The sequence below is a fragment of the Terrapene carolina genome, unplaced genomic scaffold (genome assembly GCF_002925995.2).
Source record: "Terrapene carolina triunguis isolate 2854851 unplaced genomic scaffold, T_m_triunguis-2.0 Scaffold210, whole genome shotgun sequence".
Lineage (NCBI taxonomy): Eukaryota > Metazoa > Chordata > Testudines > Emydidae > Terrapene > Terrapene triunguis.
In genome coordinates, this window is record NW_020664561.1 from 1228672 (window position 1) to 1255030 (window position 26359).

Genomic DNA, 26359 nt, shown 5'->3' on the forward strand with positions numbered 1-26359 from the left:
TACAGGTCTCCCTGGGCCAGCTGTCAGTGACAGCGTAACCCCACAGGCCAGATGGCCACTACTTTATGGGGTGGAGAGACCTGAAGCCTTCTCCACCCACCCCAGAGATGCAGGGGTTTCTGCTTGTCTTTTTACCTTAGATAACAGGGGAAAAAAAGTGTAGTCTTTCCTGTTCTTGCCGGAGGGCCTCCTGGGTGTCTCAGAGCAAGTGTATGGGGGGGGAGGGGGGGTTCTCACTCCGCGATGAATATTTAACAGAGAGATCCTTTCCCCAAACATTAGTCAATCATTAATGTCAAGACACTGAAGCGACATTTTTAACAGTCTGAACCAGACTTAACCTCAATTGCTTAGATATCGAGTCTCCTGTGATGGCAATGCCACTACTTACTCCAGTCACTCGAGAGCCTTCCAGGGTAGGCAAGAGCCACGTCTCTAATGTAACCAAACAAGCAGAACACAGATCATTTTAAAGCCGCATGGGCTACCTTTGTACAGGACAAAGCAGCACTAGAGGGCAAAAGCCCAGTTCTGTACTGTGCAGATCTCCTTTCAAAACTACTCAAAAGCAGGGCTAGGAAGCTCTTTGTACATTCAAACTGCAGAACACACTGAAATGAGGAAGAGACGCTGCCGACTCTCCTGATGGCTGCTGCTGCTAGAGCAATGTTTGGTACAGATACCCTCTCTTATAGGCACTCAGGGGGTAAAACGTAGCCACAACAAACTTGCCATCAAACATCCTTCCAGTGAGCAATTTCTGGGCAGCTTTGGAATCACCAGCATTTGCATATTCAACGAAGACCTGGAAAGACAGAGACAAGGGCATCACTGCCATTGAGTCACAGACCCCAGGGATTTCATCCATCACCCACTGATTGGGTAAGTTTGGCTTTATTCCTTTCCTCCTTAGTGAGGAATTATCGCTAATGAACTGCTTTCCTTGCCTGTAGCTCCAGAGTGCCCTCAGCAGACTCCGTGGGACTAGAACAGCAGGGAAGGGGGTCACACAGCCCGAGTCTGTAGGGAGGGCCAGTTAAGATTCTACCTACCATTCCTCATTTCTCTGGACTAGACATTTAGCAAGTTGGCGCTGAACATCTTAACACACCCCTTTCTCACCCCACTTTCCTCATCCTCCACTCTGTACCCCAAACCCTCCCCTAAAACTAGTCTGGCATCTCTTAGGCTAGGAAACACTGAGCTACCTTGCCAAATTCATGCTGCTGCACAACAGAACCAGATACTTCTAGTTGCACAGTACTGCCCTCATCCAGCAGGATTAATGCTTGACAGTCAGGCTGGCAGTGTGAATATCAAGCCCCTTCCCTTCCACACTTACTTGGCCTTTGCCAGGATTCTCCTTTGGAACAAGCATGGAAACAACCGGGCCGTATTTCTGACACTCCTCTCTTATGTCTTCCAGCACATCTGAGGGAAGAGAAAGCCATGTGGCCTGTGCTTTGCAAACTATTACCAGTTATAAACCACACTAGGGCAATCCAACTGTGTGGAATGTGAGCAGTCCCGACTGAGTCTGGATCAGTCACTTCTCATCGTACACTTAAGTCTCCTTCTTTGTCTGCGTACACCAGAGATGTCCCAATGTCTGAGTGAGCTGGAATCTGGACAGAGCTGGCTTGGCAGCGACCCAGCTAAGACCAAGAGAATCCTGGCAGGGAGAGGGAAGGCGTGCCAGAGGCTGGGCAGATAGTGAAGTGACTTGCCTGAGCAAGGCCGTGGCTAAGCCAGCACTGGAGAGTTCTCATGATGGACTGAAATGCTACCTCAATAAAAATGACTTGCCCAAATACCCTCTAGTTTGGTGAAAAAATTCTCTGCTGGCCCCTGGTTTGGCAGAACTTCTGCTGCAGGTTTTGAGGAAGGGGCAATATCAGGGTTAGCCTACAGAGTGGCTGCCATTGCTCCGCAAGGACACATACTGGAAGGAAGCGCTAAGCCTACAGGAGGGAATTCCAGAGAGCAGTCACCCAGCTCTCCCCACCCTTCATATCTTCATACCTACTCCACCTGCCCCTGATCTATAGGATCTTCTGCAGATCTCGCTAGGCCCAGGAGGAGCCAGGTGCTCAATGTGGCTCACAGCAGCTCCTGCAGATTTTAAAGAGGCAAGTCTGGAACCAAAAACAAGAGTCCTGGGGGAGAACCTGGGGAAGCAGGTGGCAAACTGGGATACCAGCTGGGGAGCCAGGGAATCTGCTCAGCTAGCGTGCTCTCCCTGAACTCTGCACTGTGGTGGGAGGGAGGCCATAGGAAGCACAGGATCTCTGGGGTGCTACAGGGAGCCTGGAGTCCAGCTCCAGCTTCCTCCTGCTACCCACTTGGGCACATTGAAGCACATGGTGGTCCTGAGGCACCCTACGCTCTTGCATGAATAGTAGGCAGCAATCCCATCATGGTGCCCAGGAGAGTACTTATCCCATGATGCTCCAGCTCTTCTTAAACCCCATTAACTTCACCTTCCCCACCAGGAGTCAAGCACTGAAGGGAAGATGCTACCACAAGCCTTGGTGTGGGTGTGGGGAACTGTTATTTCTCCCTAGCCGCTGGGGTGTCTCAATGACTTTTCTGCTCCATAGCCCTGCTACTTGGGAGGTGGCGACAGCCCTGCTGCTGTCTGCCTCCCCGGTGCCGACTGTCCCCCCGCCTGTCCACCAGGAGAGGGAGGGGATTGAAAGATTGCCACAGGAGAAGTACAGGAACATTTAGACAAGGCTGCTGCTGGGAGGCAGCAGCGACCTGGTGTCAGACCCAGGAGCATGGAGGCTGGGGAGGGGCATTGCTCTCTGTTCCCAACACATGGCAAGGGGGCTTTTGTACCTGGAGTATTCCCAGCCCCCAGAAATGCCTGCACTCAGTGGGCCACCCACTGATTCTGCTTGTCCCAGAAGCATCAGCAGAAAAATCATGTTATTTAAAGGGGTCTCAGTTCCAGACAGACGACATATAGTGTCTGGCAGAGCACTGCGTCCTTCAGTCACCAAGTCTCTGCTACATCACAGTGGGAACAAGCCCCGTCTAGGACAAGGGTGACAGCCTGGGTCCCCAGAGGGGAAACATTAGTGTCACGGACTAGACACGTGTGGCTGCACTGCTTGCTCACAGGAGTGGGGCCAGTCCTGTTCCCTGGTGTGTGCACTCACTGATCGTTTTGCACAGCTAGAAGCTGGAAGTTCCATGAGTGCTCTGTACTGGGTTATAATGTCACTTAAAGCAGGGAGGAAACCCGGCTACTACAAGCCAGGCTCTTTGTGAAGAGAGCTCATCCTATAGCCTACCCCCATAGGGGGCTCTCCTAGCTTTCTCCGAGCGTCTGCACTTTGTACACAACGTTGCTAATGTACGACAATACAGATAGATTATTTTAAATCTCTGCTGATGTCTGAATGACATCACTCAACGCATTTCAGCATTCTCCCCTCCCTCCCACCCTGTTCTGCACATGCAGGTGTCTGGCGCTGCTTTGACCCATTGGTTATGTGCTCAAGCAGCCCTTCTAGCCATCCATGAACTTACCCCAGTCTCTGGGTCACCCTCTCTAATCAGCTAGGCCCAGTCTCTTCTCAGAGCATTCTCTGCAACTCCTGCCGTCTGGAACAGCCTTCTTGTACCTATGCACTTGTTTCAAATCCCAGCCGAGTTTCTTTGCTCCCTTTTCCTTATGCCTCTAAACTCTCACCCCACTCTGATCCCAACAGCATTCTGGGATGTGGATTTGTACGACAACATTACTGCACTGCAGTCTGTAATACAGATACCAACCTTCATATTCTTCTTCACTCTGAAGAGAAGCATCACTCAAGACATTGAGCAGCCTTAGCACTGGAGTTGGAAGCATCATCAGATCTTCAATATGGGGAGCTGCTTTGCCACCACCCAGTTCCATAGAAGGAAAGGCATTAAACGGGAAAGCAGGGGGAGGGCGAGAAAGGCTGTATCAGTATTTACACTTTTGGAGGTACAGTTTTGTTTCCCCTCACCACATACATGCATTACACCCTGTAGCCATGCTGTGTGCAGCTGGCCTCAATCTGCACATTGACCAGCCTCCCTTCCAGGAAGGCTTTGAGTGCAACCTCTGAGACCCAAAGGCCAGAAGGTTAGTTTGCCCAGAGACAGTGGCTGAAAGTGATTTTAAAGGCACAGAAGCAGTGTGAATCAAGTCTGAAATTATTGCTATTCAGCTTGGATTCAGACATTGACAAGGGTCCCCAGGGCCAAGGTAGCTGGACCAGGTGTTACTTATACAGCAGGATATAAAGCCCTTCTACCCCGTCAATGAAAGGAGAGTTACTCATCTTGCAATTCTACTTCTCTGTACGTACCATCACTGCAGGATTCGCACTCGTGGGTACCATGTTCAAGCAGGTACCCACTCCTCTTGACCAGTGTTTTGCACAAGCTCCTTCTATTCCCAATGTCACAGCCTCAGTTCCCCCAAGAATATTTTCTGTCAGTTCCTGAATGCATGTGAAGCAAGACCTCCCTTCCAAATCCAGCTGTGCACCACTGCACCATGAGAACTGCACAGTTCACAGTATCAAGGGCAAAAGAAAAGTGCTGTTTTTTTTAAATGCAACCCTTTGCCTTAGTGTAGGGCCCCGTATTCTGGGGAGGTGGAAGGATGGGTGAGTTAGAACCCTGTGTGAGCTCTTCACAGAGCAGAATTACAAAGTAAGCGTCCCTTCTTTAAAGGCAAGTTGCCACTCTTGGAGAACAAGAAGCTCAAGGGATGCCTAGAAATCCTGCCATGTGCACTCTTGCTGCAGTGTGACCAGCGAGGCCAGCAGGCCAGCACAGAATAGCAAGATCCTAATGAATGGTTCGTCATCAAAAGACAACCAAGACCTCTAACAAACCCTAAAGCAACAAGAACTGCCCATGCCTTCAAAGGTATGAGGCGGGGTAAGTTCCCTAACAGACCACGAGGCAGATTGTAGATTGAGACCATGGCAGTCTGACCCACCTTCCCTCAAGGCCCTTATCTGTAGGTTACAGCAGCCGGGAAAGCAAAGAGGCAGTCCCTGGAGTTTTCACTCAGCTCTAACTCTGCCCAGCTAGTTGGGGTCTAGGAAAGTTTTGGAGATGAGCTCCTTTAAGGGCCTTATTCCATGTAAGATACACCCATAGGGCCTTCCCAATTAAAGTGGGAGGGGGCAGCCTCTCTAGGATGGAGAACGTTAGGAGAACGTTAACCAGCTAAGCAGCTATCTGTCCTAGAATGACTCAAGACCACCACCACCTCGCTAGACCTGTGTCAGGAGGTGCTGCAGTCCAGAGTGTGAGTGGAAGGAACAAAGAGTTAACAGGCAATGGCTGCTTCCAAAGGAAGCTGATCAATTTAGGAACGAACACTTAAGCGTCAGACCGAATGCAGCGGAGAAGGGGAAGAGCTCTAGTATAAACCACCGGTCCGAGGGCTTGCCTATGTGAAAATTTAGTTCACAGCAAGCTGGAGTGTGACTCTACCCCCACACTAGCCTGCCATGGACTAAGGGTACGTCTATACTTACCTCTGGGTTCGGCGGGAAGCAATCGATCTTCTGGGATCGATTTATCGTGTCTTGTCTAGACGCGATAAATCGATCCCGGAAGTGCTCGCCGTCGACGCCGGTACTCCTGCTCCGCGAGAGGAGTAGGCGGAGTCGACGGGGGAGCCTGCCTGCCGCATGTGGACCTTTGGTAAGTACCTTTACATTCGAACTAAGGTACTTCAACTTCAGCTACGTTATTCACGTAGCTGAAGTTGCGTATCTTAGGCCTGGTCCACACTAACCCCCCAATTCGAACTAAGGTACGCAAATTCAGTTACGTTAATAACGTAGCTGAATTCGACATACCTTAGTTCGAACTTACCGCGGTTCAGACGCGGTCCACACGCGGCAGGCAGGCTCCCCGTCGACTCCGCGGTACTCCTCTCGCTGAGCTGGAGTACCGCAGTCGACGGCGAGCACTTCCTGGTTCGACTTATCGCGTCCAGACCAGACGCGATAAGTCGAACCCGGAACTTCGATCCCCAGCCGCCGAACTAGCGGCTGGGTGTAGACCAGCCCTAAGTTCGAACTGGGCGATTAGTGTGGACCAGCCCAAAGTGTCCATGTGGACTCCGCTGATTCGCATGAACAGTTCGTTACCGTGATTTGACTGAGTCCCATTTCAAAGTGGACTAGATCAAAGTGCACTAATAAACTGTTAAAGCGATTCAGCAGGGTCAACGTGGACAGTTACTCTGCAGCAGGCTAGTATGGGGTAGAGTCACACCCCGGCTTGCTGTAAATGAAATATTCCTGTAGACAAGCCCTGAGTTTGCTGAGACAGGACTATCCTAGAATATCAGGGTTGGATGGGACCTCAGGAGGTCATCTAGTCCAACCCCCTGCTCAAAGCAGAACCAATCCCCAACTAAATCATCCCAGCCAGGGCTTTGTCAAGCCGGGCCTTAAAAACATCTAAGGAAGGAGATTCCACCACCTCCGTAGGTAACCCATTCCAGAGCCTCACCACCCTCCCAATGAAAAAGTTTTTCCTAATATCCAAACTACACCTCCCCCACTGCTACTTGCGACCATTACTCCTTGTTCTGTCATCTGCTACCACTGAGAATAGTCTAGATCCATCTTCTTTGGAACCCCCTTTCAGGTAGTTGAAAGCAACTATCAACCCTCCCCCCCCCCCCATTCTTCTCTTCTGCAGACTAAATAATCCCAGTTCCCTCAGCCTCTCCTCGTAAGTCATGTGCTCCAGCCCCCTAATCATTTTTGTTGCCCTCCGCTGGACTCTTTCCAATTTTTCCACATCCTTCTTGTAGTGTGGGGCCCAAAACTGGACACAGTACTCCAGGTGAGGCCTCACCAATGACGAATAGAGGGGAATGATCACATCCCTCGATCTACTGGCAATGCTCCTACTTATATAGCCCAAAATGCCGTTAGCCTTCTTGGCAACAAGGACATACTGTCGACTCATATCCAGCTTCTTGTCCACTGTAACCCCTAGGTCCTTTTCTGCCGAATTGCTGTCTAGCCACTCGGTCCCTAGTCTGTAGCAGTGCATAGGATTCTTCCGTCCTAAGTGCAGGACTCTGCACTTGTCCTTGTTGACCTCATCAGGTTTCTTTTGGCCCAATCCTCTAATTTGTCTAGGTCCCTCTGTATCCAATCCCTACCCTCCAGCATATCTACCACTCCTCTCAGTTTAGTGTCATCTGCAAACTTGCTGAGAGTGCAGTCCACGCCATCCTCCAGATCATTAATGAAGATATTGAACAAAACCGGCCCCAGGACCGACCCTTGGGGCACTCCGTTTGAAACCGGCTGCCAACTAGACATGGAGGCATCGATCACTACCCGTTGAGCCCGACAATCTAGCCAGCTTTCTATCCACCCTATAGTCCATTCATCCAGCCCATACTTCTTTAACTTGCTGGCAAGAATACTGTGAGAGACCGTATCAAAAGCTTTGCTAAAGTCAAGAAATAACACGTCCACTGCTTTCCCCTCATCCACAGAGCCAGTTATCTCATCATAGAAGGCAATTAGGTTAGTCAGGCATGACTTGCCCTTGGTGAATCCATGCTGACTGTTCCTGATCACTTTCCTCTCCTCTACGTGCTTCAAAATTGATTTCTTGAGGACCTGCTCCATGATTTTTCCAGGGACTGAGGTGAGGCTGACTGGCCTGTAGCTCCCCAGATCCTCCTCCTTCCCTTTTTTAAAGATGGGCACTACATTAGCCTTTTTCCAGTCATCCGGGACCTCCCCCGATCACCATGAGTTTTCAAAGATAACGGCCAACGGCTCTGCAATCACATCCGCCAACTCCTTTAGCACCCTCGGATGCAGTCCATCTGGCCCCATGGACTTGTGCTCGTCCAGTTTTTCTAAATAGTCCTGAACCACTTCTTTCGCTACAGAGGGCTGGTCACCTCCTCCCCGTACTGTGCTGCCCAGTGCAGTAGTCTGGGAACTGATCTTGTTCGTGAAGACAGAGGCAAAAAAAGCATCGAGTACATTAGCTTTTTCCACATCCTCTGTCACTAGGTTGCCTCCCCCATTCAGTAAGGGGCCCACACTTTCCTTGACCTTCTTCTTGTTGCTAACATACCTGTAGAAACCCTTCTTGTTACTTTTAACATCCCTTTCTAGCTGCAACTCCAAGTGTGATTTGGCCTTCCTGATTTCACTCCTGCATGCCTGAGCAATATTTTTTTATACTCCTCCCTGGTCATTTGTCCAAGCTTCCACTTCTTGTAAGCTTTTTTGTGTTTAAGATCAGCAAGGATTTCACTGTTAAGCCAAGCTGGTCACCTGCCATATTTACTATTCTTTCTACACATCGGGACGGTTTGTTCCTGCAATCTCAATAAGGATCTTTAAAATACAGCCAGCTCTCCTGGACTCCTTTGCCCCTCATGTTATTCTCCCAGGGGATCCTGCCCATCTGTTCCCTGAAGGAGTCAAAGTCTGCTTTTCTGAAGTCCAGGGTCCATATTCTGCTGCTCTCCTTTCTTCCTTGTGTCAGGATCCTGAACTCGACCATCTCATGGTTACTGCCTCCCAGGTTCCCATCCACTTTTGCTTCCCCCTGTTTGTGAGCAGCAGGTCAAGAAGAGCTCTGCCCCTAGTTGGTTCCTCCAGCACTTGCACCAGGAAATTGTCCCCTACACTTTCCAAAAACTTCCTGGATTGTCTGTGCACTGCTGTATTACTCTCCCAGCAGATATCAGGGTGATTGAAGTCCCCCATGTGAACCAGGGCCTGTGATCTAGTAACTTCTGTTAGTTGCCTGAAGAAAGCCTCATCCCCCTGGTCTGGTGGTCTATAGTAGACTCCCACCACCACATCACCCTTGTTGCTCACACGTCTAAGCTTAATCTAGAGACTCTCAGGTTTTTCTGCAGTTTCATACCAGAGCTCTGAGCAGTCATACTGCTCTCTTACATACAATGCAACTCCCCCAACTTTTCTGACCGGCCTGTCCTTCCTAAACAGTTTATATCCATCCATGATAGTACTCCAGTCATATGAGTTATCCCACCAAGTCTTGATTATTCCAATCACATCATAATTCCTTGACTGTGCCAGGACTTCCAGTTCTCCCTGCTTGTTTCCCAGGCTTCTTGCATTTGTGTACAGGCACTTAAGATAGCTCGCTGATTGTCCTGTTTTCTCAGTATGAACCTCTCAAACCAGACATGGTGTTGTAATTGTAGGAGTCCTGACCCAAAAAGGAGTTGTGGAGGGGTCGCAAGGTTATTGTAGGTGAGGTTGCAGTATTGCTACTCTTACTTCTGCACTGCTGCTGGCGGCAGCGCTGCCTTCAGAGCTGAGCAGCTGGAGAGTGGCTGCTGCGGGCTGGGAGCCCAGCTCTGAAGGCAGAGTCGCTGCCAGCAGCAGCACAGAAATAAGGGTAGCATGGTATGGTATGCCGCCCAGCTCTGAAGTCAGCACAGAAGTAAGGGTGGCAATACTGTGACTCCCCTGCAATTCCCTTTTGGGTCAGGACCCCCAATTTGAGAAATGCTGGTCTCCCCCCATGAAATCTGTATAGTATTGTGTAAAAGCACACAAAAGACCAGATTTCATGGTCTGTGACGCATATTTCATGGCTGTGAATTTGGTAGGGCCCTACCCATGGGTAGCTCCAGCAAAATGAACTGACTTGTGGAGTGAGGGTATCACAATGCGATTGTAGATAACAAGTCTATCCCCAGTGCAGCCAACTTCCCAGCAGAACTGGACTGTAGGGAGCTCTGACCCAGCTGTGTCAAAAGTGAAAGCGAAAGCTTCAAGCGATATTCTAGATTAACTCTCTAAGAAAGCACCAATCAATGCTTCCTTCTGCAGCACCGCCTCACACCATGCAAACAGGCAGAGGAAGGCTTTCAATACCACCAGATCGTCACAAGGAGCAGAGCTAGGAACTAAGCTATAATGGAATTGCAATATAGGAATCACAATCTGAAGCACTGACCTACCAGCCATGCAGTGATCCCAGAAGACAGAGCGGTTGCTGGGTAAAACAGCACCGGGAGCGGACTGTTGAGATGCTGGTCCCCCTGGAGTTGTCAGTGACCCAGAGCAACATAGACACACATACTCCTAAAACTTCACCCTGCATGGCACCAGGACATGGAAGAACTCATTGGTCTACTATCCTGAGTCAGTGTCTTGGTGGGGAAAGGGTGCTTCTGCTGCTCCATCAATAGGACAAAGGCATCAAACACCAAGCCTAAGACATTCCCAGGTTGAAATCTTCAATGCTTCATCCCAAGTGGGACCCCTGCAGACCCCACAATGCGCAGCCCCTTGAACAATGCTGTGGAATGCAACTCCTAATTCCAGACTGCGAGCGTCTGTGCTTCGCTAAGCAATGGAAATCCACAATTCTTCCTGTTGGGAAGTCTTCAATACCAAGCCCTCCTGGACTCCCGCTGCTGTCATTCCCAGGAGGCTCTGCCTCCACATGGTGCCCAAGACTTCAGTGAATCAGGCACCAGGAGCTTTGATGATGAAATGGGACCCAGGGCTGAGCTGACAGGTCTGATCTGGCAGAAGTGCTGCTTTTCTGCATCTCAGGCTGTGGAGATGCAAGTTCTTTTATTTAGCATTAGCCAGCTAACACTGTTCAGTTGCTTTGTTAACGAGACACGCACTGGCCTAGACCCCTGGAGAGGTTACATAGCTCCCACGTGGTGGTGGCCCAGGGAAGGTGGATTTCTTGCAGCCTGTTTCCTGGTGCTGGAAAGCCTTGCCTCTCTGCTTTCCATGCTCATCTGGGAGCAGAATCCAACAGATCTGGGTGCAGTGACCTGGCTCTTAGGGGCTCAGCTGACTTCTCCTGTCAAGTCATTACTGTAGCTCAGCCTGGCTGGTATGCAGGGGGAGACAGCCTGGCGGGATGACCACAGATGTATCTGTGCTGCCTCCCACTGTCCAGCACTTCAAAAGACATTGTACCGCTGCTGTGGCTAGAAAAGCCTCAGCTGGTGGGCACCTCAGAGCCTGGGGAAGTGAGGATGATGCTTTAAATGGTGATAGCTACCTGATGTCTCAGAAGACAGCTCAGGCCTCAGCCCCTGGGCATTTCTCCAGAGGCTCACCACTTTAGAGCCCAGTAACACTGCTGTGATGGAGCATCTCTGCTGCTTGGCACCAACATGCCAACCTGCCAGAAGGCCTCAGTGGGTGTGCCAGTGTCTTTACTACATCACCACAACGCAAAAGCCCAGGACCACCTCATGTTCTATGGCACCAAGCCATAATGGAATACTGCATCCAGTTCTGGTATCCACACCTCAAAAAGGAGGCTACAAAATGGAGACATTCAGAACAGAGCTACAAAGATAATCTGAGGTCTGGAAAGCCGACCTAACAGTTGTCTAGTTTACTGAAGAAAAGGTTAGCAGATGACTTGATCATGGTCTACAAGTCCCTATGGCTACATCTACCCTGCAACAAAAGAGCCATGGGCACGGCTGCGGCCGGCCTGGGTCAACTGACTCGGGCTCCTGGGGCTCAGGCTGCAGGGCTAAAAACTACAGTGCAGACAGTCAGGCTTGGGCTGGAGCCCGGGCTCCAAAATCCCATGAGATGGTTGGGTCTCAGAGCCCAGGCGTCTACACTACTATTTTCAGCCCGCAGCCTGAGTCAGTTGACCTGGGCTCTGAGACTCAGCGCTGCAGGTTTTTCAGTGCAGTGTAGATGGACCCTGTGTAGGGAGAAGACTCTTGAGAGCAGCAGGTTCTTTAATCTAGCAGACAAAAAGGCAGAACAAGATTCTCCAGCTGGAAATGGAAATCACCAGATTTCAAACTGAAAATATGACAAGTGTTTTGAAACACCTCGGGTGCTGAGCCATTGGAACAACTCACACGGGCTGGGCTGGGGTCTCCTGCACTTGGAGTCTTTAGAGCATGACTAAGTGATGGCCTTCTAAAAGATCTGCTCTAGCGCAACCGTATGGCCTGTGTTATTAGGTGGGCAGCCCAGAGGGTCCTAAATGCCTTAAAACGCTATGAGCCTACACTAGATCTTACACAGCCCTAGAGCTGTAGTATTGCAAGCAGTCATAGCTATATCCTTCTGAAGTATGAGCCCCATTTTACATATGGAGAAATGGTCACAGAAATTACAAGACTTTCCCAGGGTCACGTAGGAAACCTTCGGCCAGCCACAAACAGAACCTGGATCTTCTGGGTCACAGTCCAGTGCTTTAACCACAATGCCCTAGTGTCAATGCATCAAAGCTCCTTGCCTTCCCAAAGCCCCGAACCTTCACATACACATGCCTTCATTCTTTTGGGCTCAAGAGCTGTTGCGCAGTCTGACCGTAATGCCCTCGGGGGCAGGTGGACAGAAGAGCCATCTAGAGCCTGCCGCTGTCTTTCAGCAGGAAAGGGCCAAAAATTACCCTGAGATGCAGAAGTTGTACTCTCTAAAAGTGGGAGGAGCCCTGGCTCAAAAAGTCTGCCAGGCAGAGCACTTCCAAGTAGCTGGGGAGATAATACTTCAAATGCAACCCAAATCCCTCACAAAACAGGAAAAGTGTTAACATGCTTCCCAACCAGCCAGGCACTGAGCCTGCCCAGAGTAGCTGTCCTCAGCCCAAGGCTGCCGGCTCGAATGAAGCTACTGGCCTGAGCCCTCACAAACCAAGGTGTTCTACCAAGGTCTACGAGAATTCTTTGAGGGGGTCAATAAACATGTGGAAAAGGGGGATCCAGTGGATATAGTGTATTTAGATTTTCAGAAAGCCTTTGACAAGGTCCCTCACCAAAGGCTCTTAAGCAAGGTAAGCTGTCATGGAATAACAGGGAAGGTTCTCTTATGGATTGGTAGCTGGTTAAAAGGTAGGAATAAATGGTCAGTTTTCAGAATGGAGAGAGGTAAATAGGGGGGTCCCCCAGGGATCTGTACTGGGCCTACTCCTATTCAACATATTCATAAATGATCTGGAAAAAGGGGTAAACAGTGAGGTGGCAAAATTTGCAGATGATACAAAACTACTCAAAATAGTTAAGTACCAGCCAGACTGCGAAGAGCTACAAAAGGATCTCTCAAAACTGGGTGACTGGGCAACAAAATAGCAAAGTAATGCACATTGGAAAACATAATCCCAATTATACGTATAAAATCATGGGGTCTAAATTAGCTGTTACCACTCAAGAAAGAGATCTTGGAGTCATTGTGGATAGTTCTCTGAAAATATCCACTTAATGTGCAGCGGCAGTCAAAAAAGCAAACAGAATCTTGGGAATCATTAGGAAAGGGATAGATAAGATATAAAAATATCATACTGCCTCAATATAAAACTATGGTACGTCCACATATTATTGCATGCCGCATCTCAGGAAAAAAAAAAAAAAAAAGATATTGGAATTGGAAAAGGTTCAAAAAAGGGCAACAAAAATGATTAGGGGTATGGAATGGCTGCCATATGAGGAGAGATTAATAAGACTGGGACTATACTGCTTGGAAAAGAGATGACTAAAGGAGAATATGCTAGAGGTCTATAAAATCATGACTGAGCATGAAATAAGGAAGTGTTATTTACTCCTCATAACACAAGAACTAGGGGGTAACCAAATGAAATTAATAGGCAGCAGGTTTAAAACAAACAAAAGGAAGTATTTTTTCACACAACGCACAGTCAACCTGTGGAACTCTTTGCCAGAGGACGTTGTGAAGGCCAAGACTATAACAGGGTTCAAAAAGGAACTAGATAAATTCATGGAGAATAGGTCCGTCAATGGCTATTAACCAGGATAGTCAGGGATGGTGTCCCTAGCCTCTGTTTGCCAGAAGCTGAGAATGGGTGACAGGGGATGGATCACTCAATGATTACCTGCTCTGTTCATTCGCTCTGGGGCACCTGGCACTGGCCACTGTCGGATGGACTTTTGGTCTGACCCAGTATGGCAGTTCTTATGTTCCAGGGCCACTCAGCTTTGAGAAGCTTCCTCTTCTGCAAGCCTCTCCACCCCACACTTCACACAGCTCAGGGAAAGCTGCAGAGACTCAGCAGAAGCCACTTGCCAGCCCAGAGGCGAGAGGCTCCACACCTGCTAATAATTTACACTGGCACTAATGAATAAGGAGTACAGCTGTGCTGCCTAAAGAGCTAAAGCAGCAGAAGGCAAAGCCATGTGTGCAGCTCCTGGGGGGACTGACAGACATTCGGGGGGGGGGGGGGAGGGAGGGTAATTGGACACAACATGGAGAGGGTCAAGACTCCAAAGAGGCAGGAGTGTTCCCGACTTTTCTCCAGCTGGAAGCTTGTGACCCAGCGTGCGATTTGGCGCAGATGGCCTTTCCATTTCAACTGAAGAGGAAATCACACTGTTGGATCCAAGAGGGCAGTGCTGACTGAGCAACGCAGTGACCCCAACACCAGCATGCAGTGTGATTTGCTATGTAGTCCCCAGAAGAAGGACTTGACTCCCACTCGTGCCTGATCCATTGGACCACACTGCTGCCTTCAGTGGGCAGTGTATTGACATTGCTCAGCTGCTAACAAGCTTAATTTGATGAAGCACTAACAGAAGCCACTGTCAGACAGCTTCCCCTCCCCCCCTCCCACGGTGCTTCACAAGCCCCGAGATTCATACTCAGGCCTTGTCTACACTTAAAATGCTGCAACCGCGCCGCTGTAGTGCAGTAAAGACATTACCTACGCCCCGATGGAAGGGCTTCTCCCACTGATGTAGGTAATCCACCTCTATGGGAGAGTGGGAGAATTCTCCCATCAACGACTGCGCCAGGGGTTAGTTTGGTTTAACTGCATTGCTCAGAGGCTGTGGATTTTTCACACCCGAGCAATGTAGTTATACTGACCTAATTTACTAGTGTAGACCAGGCCTAAGTGGGAAACAAGGTAACCATATCTATCTATCTATCTATTTGCTTACCCCGGCATCTAGAGCTCAAGGCTACCCAAAAGGGATTTCATAGTACCCATAACAGGCACATATTACTGGTTACCCTTCTTCTTTGGGTGGTCAAGTAAATGCTGGTTTTGTCTAAGTTAAGCAGAATCTGTGAAAAGTGCCTGCCTGCCCTTCTAGAGGGAGACCAACACTTTGTGGCCTCCAGCTAGGGAGACAAGCCACAGTCAGATCCTGTGCACAGGGTGAAGCATGGGCAAAGTTTGAAGCAGCTGTGCTGCAGAGGACTGGTGGCTGCCATCAGGCACAAAAGACCAACCCAGGGAGAATAAGTGAAGAAAGCCTGAGGGGCAAAACAATTCCAGCTGGACACAAGGGCTCCTTGCCCTTGATGTTAGAAGCCTGAGGCGGATGGAACTACACAACTTACCGAAGGGAATGCTGAAGAAGGGGCTGCACAGGGCCTTTGCAGCAGTGGCTCTTTTCGCTTGGTCATCATGAAGCATGCTAGAAGACAAAGGGAGACGTCATGTTTTTGCACACAGCATCCCCACAGCAAAGGCAGTGATGAGATCTGCATTTCAAGTGAGACTGGAACCTTACGTACAAACCCCACAGCACATCTGCCCCCTTACAGCACTCTCACACGTGGGATTTCTGTGCACTCTCTTTTGTTCATAGTCTCTGAGAATTTCGGCGTTACAAGCACCTTAAAGGGCTTCTTACAGGAGTGTTTGGTGAGTAACTTTTCCAGACTCCTCTACCAAAACTGAGTTTGGAAAGCGACACTTAGATTTTAGCACAGGCCATGCTGATGAGTGGTTTCATTTATACCATCAGTTATAACCATTTCTAGCTACAGGTCCATGATTGAATATTCTCCTACAGATGCTGCCCTATGGCTGCTCCAGAGTCTACCCTTTCACAGTGAGATGGCTGTTCTCTGAAAAGCCTCTGCATATTCCCATTTACAGGATGGCAGGCGACCGTGCCACAGTGACCTAGAACCTTCTGGGGAAAGCTGTGATCACTGGGGCTCACAACACTGGATGCTCAGGGACAAACGTCTATCCCCTCCCCCAGCCTCTGTTTTTAGGTCCTCTTCCCCAGGGGAACTCTGATTCAGCTGCTGCTCAGAGCTTCCCCCACTAGCAGCAGGGAAGTGACATGACTGGAGCTCCATTGCAGCCCACCAGGCAGTCAAGTCAGTTTCTTTGCTGCTAGAGTTATTGATTTACTCTGCTGCTACTTGGGAAGGATCAGAGCAGCAGCAGCGGCGCTGAGCCCTCTCCTCTACTAACTTAGGAACTGCAGATGCTCCTATTTGGACCTTATTGACATCACAGGGAAGGCATTTTTCCAAACATGTTTCATCTACTGGCTTAAAGAGATGCTGCCAACGCCTCATCACCATCAATATTTTTATACAAGTTCCCCATCACCCCATTCCCCGGACGGCAACAATGGGAGTGCTAGCATAGGCAGGCCACCAATGTTCTCTACACCCACTCTGTGCAGCCCTGCTCACACAGTAATTAGAATACCAGGAGTCAGGCACTCCTGGAGCTGCACTGCCAGCACAACCATGGGAAAGTTTCAGGAGAGTAGGCAGCCTAGGCAAGGACTGCAAGACTCCTTGGTATCTGAATGCAAGACAAACCTTTACAAGTAGAACAGTACTGCTTGGATCAGCATACATGTACCTCAGAGTAACATGTAACATTTGCTATTTGCAATATACCTCTTGATAAGGTCTCTGAGGTGATAGGCTGGGATGGCTGAATTTACCACACCTTCACTGGCAAAAATGTGATCAATGATGGCAGAACTGTTTGTCTGGAAAGCAAAAGCAACCAGGGTTAGAAGGAAAATAAAATCCTGGGGTGAACATTCACCAAAACGCTGAGACTGAGGGGGCATTTCCTATGGGTAGGGCCCTACCAAATTCATGGTCCATTATGGTCAATTTCACGGCCAGAGGGTTTTAAAATTGGTCAAATTCACAATTTCATATGTTTACATCTGAAATTTCATTGTTGTAATCATGGGGGTCCTGACCCAAAAGGGGATCATGGGGGGGGGGGGGGGTTGCAAAGCTGTTGTAGGAAGGTCACAGGATTGCCATCCTCACTTCTGTGCTGCCTGCAGAGCTGGGCTCTGAAGGTAGCAGTCCCAGAGCTTCCTGCAGCAGGAGGAGGCTCCCAGAGGTGGAGGTGAGTCTGATCTCCCAGTGCTGGTGGGAACACCCCAGCCAGGGGCTACTAAAGGCTAGCACTGGCCAGTGGCGGATTAAAGCATGGGTCCTGGCCAATTTGGGCACCCTGAGCTGCAGGTGGGGGGGGCAAGCACCAGCACCCCAAGCCATGGGAGGTGGAAGCCCTGAGTCCGGGCAGAAGCTGTGGGGTGGAAGCCCTGCGCGCAGCTACATGGCTGCTGCAGCGCAGAAGTGAGGGTGTACCACACTCACTTCTGTGCTGCCTTTGGAGGTAAGTCTAATCTCCCCACTGAGAGCAGCTGTGCAGGGGAAGGACAAGTCCTGTTTCTCCCTAGCTCAGCCTGGACTAGCAGTTAGGAGCCTCCAGCTGGGAGGCTCCAGCAGAACGGGGAGATCAGATTTCACAGGGATGAGCTTATTTCACGGTGTGTGACACATTTTTCAGTTCCTTACTGGGAGTCTTTCTGAATGATGCCTATTGCCAAGAGAGGAGCTGGAAATAAAAGTGACCATTTCAGAGCAGAAATGTGGAGTCAGTCAGTCAGACATGCCTTGCAGCACTCTCCTGTCCTCAGTACACTCCCAGAGTTAATAAACAGCCCTTCATTGTGAGAGTCGCACTAAAAGCCAGAGAAAGTTATTGCTTTGTCACCATGCCACTGAACTAGTTTGCAGAAACGTAACTGATCTATTTCACTTTCCATTCTGGTGTTACACCAAAGCTGGCAGTCTTACAAACAGAGCCAAGATCTAGGCTAAGTGTACACTGCAGAATTTTGTCGACAAAAGTGATGTCGCTCTAATTAAGCCACTGTTGCATATCCACACTATGCTCCTTGTGTCAGTGGAGCGCATCCACACTAGCAGCTCTTGCATTGACACAGATCAGTGCACTGTGGGTAGCTATCCCTCTGTGCAACTGGCCGCAGGGTGCTTTGGGAAGGGTTTGCAATGCCTCCTGGGGCAGGTACAGCATCATATGATGTCGATTTCTTGGCCATCCTGCTAGATTGGCAGCTTCTTTTCAACTGAAGTGTGTGTGTGTGTGTGTGTGGGGGAAGACAGTGTGTGACAGGGTGTGTGTGGGGGGGGGGGGAAGAGTGTGTGTGTTGGGGGAGAGGGAGTGTGCTGGCACGCTGTCTCTAAGTTCAGAGCAGTCGAGCTCAAAACAGTGAACAGAGCGGTCACAGCAGGCATTGTGGGATACTGGAGGAGGCTAGTTCTGGTGATATAATGAACAGCAGCGTCTACACTGATGCTTTGTCACTTTAAGTTTGCCACAAAAAGCTCTCTGCCTTTCGTGGAAGTGGTTTGATTTTGTCACCGAAACTGAAGAGTTTTGTTGCCAAAAGTGGCATTGCAGTGTGTACACCTCCATTGTTTAGTCGCCAAAAGCTGCCTTTTGGCAACAAAACTCTGCAGTATAGACAAGACCCTAGACAAGACCCAGTCCTGGAGCCTTAGCATTTCACCCGTCCCACAGTGTGAATTCAGGCCCCAAAGAGACATCCCCATCCTATGGACAGGTGCAATTTTAGTGCTCCAGAACAGTAACTCCCAAGAAGGCTGAAGAAAGAACTAAAGGGATGGTTTCAATGCATTTTCTGGGCATTGGGAATAGCATCATATAAGCAGGATAAAACAAGGGAGCACAAGCTCCTCCAGCATGAACAATGACCCTGGATTTGGGAATCCAAAGAGCAGCTTTTCCTCACCTTCCATTCCTGAGATTGGACAGTATGTTTCAGTTTCATTCCTGAGAACATTTCCAGTAAAACGATTCCTAGACTCCACAGATCTACAGCAGAGGTACATTCCGTTTCACTCTGGAGCCCCGCCTGAGCAAGGCAGTTCTGCAGCTCTGCCTCTGGAGCCCGATACCCGTCTGTCTGAATGTATTTCACATCCTAAGGAAGATCGAACATAGAATACTAGAACCAGGATTCAGCCAATTCCCTCCCCCCCGCCCCCTTATACCAGCTTCCAGAGTCCTTTCCAGATAGGCCAGGGGTTCTCAAACTGGGGGTCGGGACCCGTCAGGGGGTCAGCGAGGTTATTACATGGGGGGTCGTGAGATGTCAGCCTTCACCCCAAACCCCGCTTTGCCTCCAGCATTTATTAAAAAGTGTTTTTACTTTATAAGGGGGGGGTCACACTCAGAGGCTTGCTATGTGAAAGGGGTCACCAGTACAAAACTTTGAGAACCACTGAGATGGGCAGCTTAACAAAAGCTTGCTAAATCTCCAGGTGTTAAACAGCCAGCCAAGTTTAGAAAGGTCAGTCTGTTTTGGTAGCCCAGTCAGCAGTTTGGTGAGACACTTTAAGAGAGAACCACCTTCCAGTAAGAAAGCTAGTGGCTCATTTTGACATCAGTGATTTGTATTGGAGATGAAAGTGAAAGGCAGAGCACCAATATCAATGCAAGCAGTGTCATCCTGGACCAGTCCAATGATCATCTGAACAGATATCCAGTCTCCTGCCAAGGAGAATTCTAGATGCTTCAGAGTAAGGTGTCAAGTCTGCATAATGCTCCTCCAAAAACTAATACAGTATATAAGGACAGAGAGGACTTCTGGGCCTAGCTCATGATCAGCTTATGTCAGAGCAGAGAGGACTGATAATGGCTTCTGTTCAAATACTAATATTTTAAAGCTAAATCCTAAACAAACATCTGTAATATGCAGGCAGGGAACTTAAATATACTTTCCCCCCAGCTCTCCTCTTCCCCCACAGTCAGAAAAAACTGCAGCAATCAATTCCTGTTCAGCAGCGACAGCTCTGCCTTTTGCTACTGAAGAGAAAGTAAAATGCCTATACGCTGCCTGTTCAAAGAAAAGAGAGATGGCAGCAGAGGAAATAAACTACATGCCCCCTTGCCTTTATAGGGCTGCTCAGAAGCATCGTTTTAGAGTCAAGCCAGGGCATTACAGCAGAAGAGAAGAGTTTGAAACTAAATTCTCCAGGCAAAGTGTGGAGCCAGCCAACTTTACCAGGAACCCATTCAAAGAGAATTCATTTCAGTTCAACTAATTGACTGTACATCTCTTGCAGATTTATTCTCACAAAGTGCCTTTCATCCGAAGGAGCCCAAAGTGGCTTGTAAACTTCAAACTGACATACGAGCGGTATAAAAAGATCCCTTCACCCACTCTAAGTGCAGACATGTTTGAAGCAAAACACGGCCGAGGTTTAACCACCCAACTAAACAGCAGCTTAGGGCAGAAAGATAACACTGGCTAGCTAAAACCGAGAGGATATAGGCCAAATATAATTCCCAAATCTGGAATTTAGCCACCTCTGCCATCGGGAAGAGCCAAGATCACTGGTAACCACAAGTGGTTGAGACCTCATTTTACCAGAGAACCTCTCTAAAAGCCCAGCACCCCCTAGCTTTAAGTGATAGAAAGGGAGATATTTTTATTTAAAAGAGGAGAACCATGTCAAAGAGGCCCAAGAGTCAGAAGTGAGGAAATTGAAAATCACAGACAAGCAGCCCTAGTGGTCACAGAAGGCACTTACGCACCTAAACAACAGGGGGAAGAGGACAAGCCAGCTTCAGTCTGTTCTCATGGCAAGGCTCGAGGTTATTCAGGTCAACCTGGATGGCTCCCAACACCAAAACCAGGAAATTCAGCCCAGCAGAAAGGTCCAAATACAAGAAGCGAATTAGGATGGTTAAGAAGGAATTAGAGGAGCAAACGCGACGGGAAAACCTCAACACATTCTGCTAGGCAGAGTAACAAGTCACTAGCACAGCATGGCAGACAGCCACTGGTCCCGAAAGCACTTCAGAGCAAATTGGCCATGCCACTAACTAAAATATGCTCATTAAAATCAGCTACTCTACCAGAGAGCTCAAAGATAGCAAATCAAATGGATGACCTTGGCAATCAGACAGTGAGCCTTGCTTTCAGTACCAGGCCAAGTGGTTGAAATAATTGAATCATAGAACATCTAGATGAACAGGATACAAGAGGGACAAACCACCACCACTTCTGAAAAAGAAAATCATGTCAGTCTTGTCTACTACTATTCTTAGTGGGTGTCAGCCATAAGGTGGATGAAGGAGAACCAGCTGACAGGCAATCTGGACTTCAAAATCCCTCTGACAGACCCCTCACAGGAAGCTATTAAGGAAACTAAGTAGTCCCAGATGAGAGGTAAATTAGTGTCATATGTTAACAGTGAGGTGTCCTACGGCTCCTTAGGAGGACTAGTGCTGTTTAACATATGAATGATCCAGAAAAGGGGCTGCCCAGGAAGATGACGAGATTTACAGATGACAACATGGTTTAAGTTAGCTGAGACAAGTAAAGCCTGAAGCACCAAAAGGGGTCTAACAGAGCTGGGTGAATGGAGGCTGCATGGTTTCAGATGAAAGTCGGTGTTGATAAATGCACGGTAGTGCACATCAGGATAAATAATCTGAACTGTCCATACACCGGGGGCAGGGGTGGGCGGGCTCCATATTAATGCTAGGCACATGGAAAAGGAACCAGGACATCCTTGCAAAGAGCTCAGTGAAAATCTGCTCAATGTGAAGTGGCAGTCAAAAGATCAAACAGAATGCGAGGATTCATTAATAGCATCACCCTATCTTGGAAGGCACATAGCAGAAAAAGAGGTCAAAAGATGGGTGAAAACTGAGTGACAGTGAAATTTTCATAGGAGAGACTGAAAAGATGAGGGTTGTTAAGCAGGAGGTGAATAAGAAGGGACATAGGGTAATGGTCGTACATAAAATAAGGAATGCTAGAGGAGAGCCTGTAGATTTATGCACCTGTTTACCCTCTTGCACAATACAAGAACAAGGGACTGTCTGTGAAATTGAAAAGCAACACATTTAAAAAAGGCATTTAAACCCAATGTTTAATCACCCTGAGGAATACACAGCCACAAGGTATCAAGAGACTAAGATCAAGAGAAGGATTAGATATTTACATGGATAATGGGAACATCTGCATCCTGTTAGATGAGATACAAGCTCATGTTCCAGGGCACAGGCCAGGCACTAGCTATCTGGGTTTAGGAAGAAACTGACCCTAGGGGCCTACTACTTCCTAGCTGCACCTTCCTCTGAAGCATCTGGTTATCGGCCACAATATGGACCACTGGTCCGACTGGGTCTTCAATCCCTACATTCCTACAGAGCTGGATCATTGGCTCAGTAATGATCCACAGAGACGGGTAACCCCTAAAGAGTCACCAGCCCAGCAAATCCACATAGCTGCAGACAGTTGACAGGATCACAGCACAGTGACATGAAACAGAATTAAGTGCTCCTATAAACAGTGTTCCAAACCTGATACCCCTCTTTGAAGCTAAGCCCAAAGTCAATGAGTTTAAAGCACTCTTCCTCTGCGCTCCACAGGATGTTGCGTGGCTTGAGGTCTGCATGCACATAGCCTTTGTGGTGAAGGAAAGACAGGGCCTCTAACACATCACGGGCACAGTGCTGGATCATCCACATGGAGCAACCCTGATGGCTGGAGTAGAGAAGCAGCTCTGACACGCTGATGTCCAGCAGCTCCAGCAGGAGGCAGCGAGAAGGGCCATTTGCAGAGAAGTGGTTGGTGAACACGCCGTACAGTGTCACTGGAATCAGACAAGGGCAAAGCTGGTGAATTCAAAGTGACTCCAAGTTGAGCATCAGACCCGTTCTGCTTCCCTTTAGATCAGCGAGGGAGCATACGGAGGCTGAAAGCAAAGAACTTGCTCAGCTGGGCTTGGAAATCCCCCAGCACAGACAGGCCTCTGATGCCTGCCTCTCCCCTCACATGACACCTGCACTGTCGTGGTGGGGAGGGGAAGAGGGAACGGGCTGGTTTGGGAGCGTACAGAGCCAGCCTGCTAACCCTTTTCTTGCTACATTTGCACTTTGGACTCCAAGCAAGGAACCAGCAGATTATTCAAAACTCCTACTGGTTCTGCCAGAGGCTGGATGCATGCTTCATCACTTTTCCCTTCCCCCACCCAGCATGGGCACAAGGAGGCAGGGCATAGCAGCCTGCAGCAGCATATAGGTGGCACCTGGTCTCAGGGCAGACCCCCCTCCACACTGATCTGCCAGATGCTGCAGGATGAAAAGCCCTAGAACACAGGAGGGTACAAAGCACCCCCCAGCTTCAGATCCCACCCTGGCCCAAAGCACAGCCTGCCCACGTGGGGGACTGGGGCTGGTAATTGGAGGTTGTGGGGTGGGCTGTCCTTGGTCTGACCTGATTACCACTGCTGCAGTGGGCGAGTTGTGCAGAGGGCATTCCCATGCCCGGTGCTGCAGGGGACTGGTCGGTAGCCCTAGGTGACGACCCTGGCATAGTTCCTCAGGCTGCTGTAGGGAGGAGGTGTATCCAGTTCCCCAGGAAGGGGTCCCAGCCCATTTCCAACATTGCAGTGGGGGCCCCCATCAGGATGTCGCTGGGGCAGGGAGGGTAATGTCCCCATCCTGGCTCAGGAGAGCTCGGGTTAGAGATGTTGCTGGGAGGGGCTATGGGCCCCAACACAGCCTGGGGGAGGTCCCAGTTACCAACACTGTGGAGGGGGATGGGAGGCCAGGCCAGGGGTGAGGGGGAGCCAGGGTCTCTGTCACTGCTGTGGAGGGGTCCCGGCTCCTGATGTAGCAGTTGGGGTGTGTGTGTCTCGGCTTGGTGGGAGATCCCAGGGAATGGTGGGGGGTCCAGGTTACTCGTGTTGTGATGGTGGGTAGATCTCTGTCCCAGGGCAGTTGGGTCCTGGCTCCTGATATTGCAGAGGGATCAAAGACGGGGAGGAGGGGGGAAGAATCTTGGTTACCGATGTTGCAGTAGGGGAGTGGCAGTCTCTATCTTGGGGAGGTCCTAGCCCATGCAGGGGGTCCCAGTTACCTCATGCTGCAGTAAGAGGGGCCCCGTTCCGATTACTGACATTATAGCTGGAGATAGAGCACCACTGGCCTGGCGGTACAGGGTTGTGAGCTAGTGAGGGAAGAGACCCTGGTTACCAATGTTGTTGAAGGGTTGTAGTCCCTGATGTTATGGTGGGGGGGCCAGGCCTGGTGGGGGTACTGGCCCTGTTACCGATACTGTGGTGGTGGGGAATGGAGGTGGGCATTCCAGCCCAGTTGGACCAGCCCAATTACTGATGTTGTAGCGTGTGGAGAGGAGGATGTGCTGTGGTGGTGCAGGGGGAAGGGGGGGGGCAGGGTTGGCAGGGGCCAGGGTCCCCATTACTGATGCTGTGGAGGGGCAGGGAGAGGGGGACCAGGGCTGGCAGGGGCCTGGGTCCCTGTTACTGATGCCATGGGGGTGCAGGGAGAGGGGGGCCAGGGCTGGTAGGGTTCAGGGTCCCTGTTACTGATGCCATGAGGATGCAGGGAGAGAGAGGCCAGGGCTGGCAGGGTCCCTGTTACTGACGTTGCAGAGTGGGATCGGGGGGCCCTGGTTACTGATGCAGTGGTAGGCCTGGGGGGTTCTGGTTCATGAGGCAGTAGGGATCCCAGCTACTGATGTTGCAGTAGGGACAGGGGGTTGGTGGTTCTGTGCCGGAGGGTGGGGGTACCACAGTTAGCAGTGTTGTGGGGAGATTGGGGTGCAGGGGTCCTGAATCCTGATCACTGATGTTGTGGGAGGGTATGGGGGTCCTGTCCCAGCCCTGTCTTAGTTACTGGGGGTGGGAGTAGGGGGCCCAGGAGGGTCTTAGCCCAGAGGACTAGCAGGGGTCCTGATTACCAATTTTACATAGTGTCCCAGCTGGAGGTGCTGGGGGTCGGGTCCCAGCCTAGTTACTGAAGTTGTGGGGGTGGAAGTATGGGGGTGTGTGTGCTGGCCAGGAGGTCATGGCAGAGTCCCAGATGTTGCAAGGATTAGGAGGAGTGGTCCTGGCCGGTCCCAGTTACTGGGGTGGGGGGTCCAGGTTGTGGGATGCAGGGAGGGTCCTGGTTACAAATGTTGGGGGAGAGTGCAGGGGGTCCCAGTCCAGGCATGCAGAAGGCCCCAGGTGGTTCCGGTTACCCATGTTGCGTGGGGGATCCTGGTTACGGATGTTGTGGGAAGGGTCATGACCATGGAAGCCTGGCCTGTAGGCAGTGCCAGGGGTTCTAATTACTGATGTGTGCATGTAGGGGGTCCTGTCCTGGGAGAGGGATGCCAGGGGTCCCAGGTACCTGTGTTGCAGGGGGGTCCAGACCCAATCCCAGTTACTCAGGGGTCCTGGCCAGAGAGTTCAGGGGAATCCTGGTTACTGATGTTGCTGGGGGAGTGTGGGGCATGTCTCAGCAAATCCCGGTTACTGGTGTTGCTGCGGGGGGGGGGGGGTGATGGAATTCAGGGGGGTCCACAGCCTAGGGGGTTAGAGGGTCCCATTATCAATGTTGCCAGGGGTAGGATGGGGTAGAGTATGGGGGTAGTGGGGTGGGGTCCTGGTTACCAATGTTGCGGCAGGGATGGGGTAGAGTATGGGGTCTAAATGGGGGGGGGAGGAAGATGAGGGGTGTCCCAACTGGCCCCGGTTACCAATGTTGCCAGGGAGTGCAGGGGCTCCTGGCTGGAGCACACAGGGGTTCCCAGTCGGTCCAATTATGGGGACTTGGAGGGGGCAGGTGGCCCTGGCTACCGATATTAGAGGGACAGGGAGTCTAGGGCTGGCCATGCAGGAGGCCCCAGCTGGTCCTGGTTACTGTGGTGGGGTCCTGGCCCAGAGGATGCAGGGTGGGCCCTGGTTACAGATGCTGGGGTGGTGGGCAGAGGGTCCCACCAAGTAGCACAACAGGCTGTCTGTTACTAATCCCTTTACTGATGTTGTGTGTGGGGGCGGTTCAGGTTACATGTTGCAGGGAGGTGCTAGGTGTCCTGGCCAGTGCCGGCGATCAACGCTGCTGGGAGGCGGGGGGGTCCTGATTACTGATGTTGTGCAGGGTCCCGGGGGGCCAGTCCCGTTACCGATGTTGCCGGGGAGGGTGTGGGGGGGTCCCGTTACCGATGTTGCCCGGGGGGGGGGTAGGGTAGGGGGGTCCCGTTACCGATGTTGCGGTGGCCCCGCAGCTGAACCAGCGCGGCGCGCTCCTTGCCGAAGCCGTACTCCGGGGCGCTGCGGGCGGCAGGCCCGGGCCGCGCCGGGGGCACGAACTCCTTGACGGCGCCGAGCAGAGCGCGCGAGTCCCCGCAGCAGCTCACGCGGAAGACGGAGGCGGAGGCACCGCTGCCGAGCTGGGCCTGCACCTGCCACAGGCGACCCAGCGCCTCCAGCAGCGGGGCCCCGGCCAT

At 50.6% G+C, this 26359-nt stretch overlaps 1 protein-coding gene across 1 annotated transcript; it reads right to left on the reverse strand.

Annotated features, from left to right (window-relative positions):
• Positions 1-225: 225 nt before the first annotated feature.
• LOC113407270 (serine/threonine-protein kinase Kist-like) lies at positions 226-26359 on the reverse strand. Its single transcript, XM_026655586.1, has 8 exons — positions 26116-26359; positions 22423-22715; positions 18836-19027; positions 16647-16741; positions 15336-15412; positions 3784-3882; positions 1343-1431; positions 226-805 (listed from the first exon to the last, which is right to left on the reverse strand). Exons 1-8 carry the CDS (start codon positions 26357-26359, stop codon positions 659-661), a joined length of 1236 nt encoding a protein of 411 aa, XP_026511371.1. The 3' UTR covers positions 226-658.

Coding starts and splice junctions, on each gene's coding strand:
- LOC113407270 (XM_026655586.1), bottom strand. CDS start 26,359: ATGGCCGGGGCCCCGCTGCTGGAGGCGCTGGGTCGCCTGTGGCAGGTG. Junction 16,742..18,835: donor TCCAATCTCAGGAATGGAAG/GTGAGGAAAAGC, acceptor TTTGCTTTCCAG/ACAAACAGTTCTGCCATCAT. Junction 3,883..15,335: donor CTTCTTCAGCATTCCCTTCG/GTAAGTTGTGTA, acceptor GTGGCAAAGCAG/CTCCCCATATTGAAGATCTG.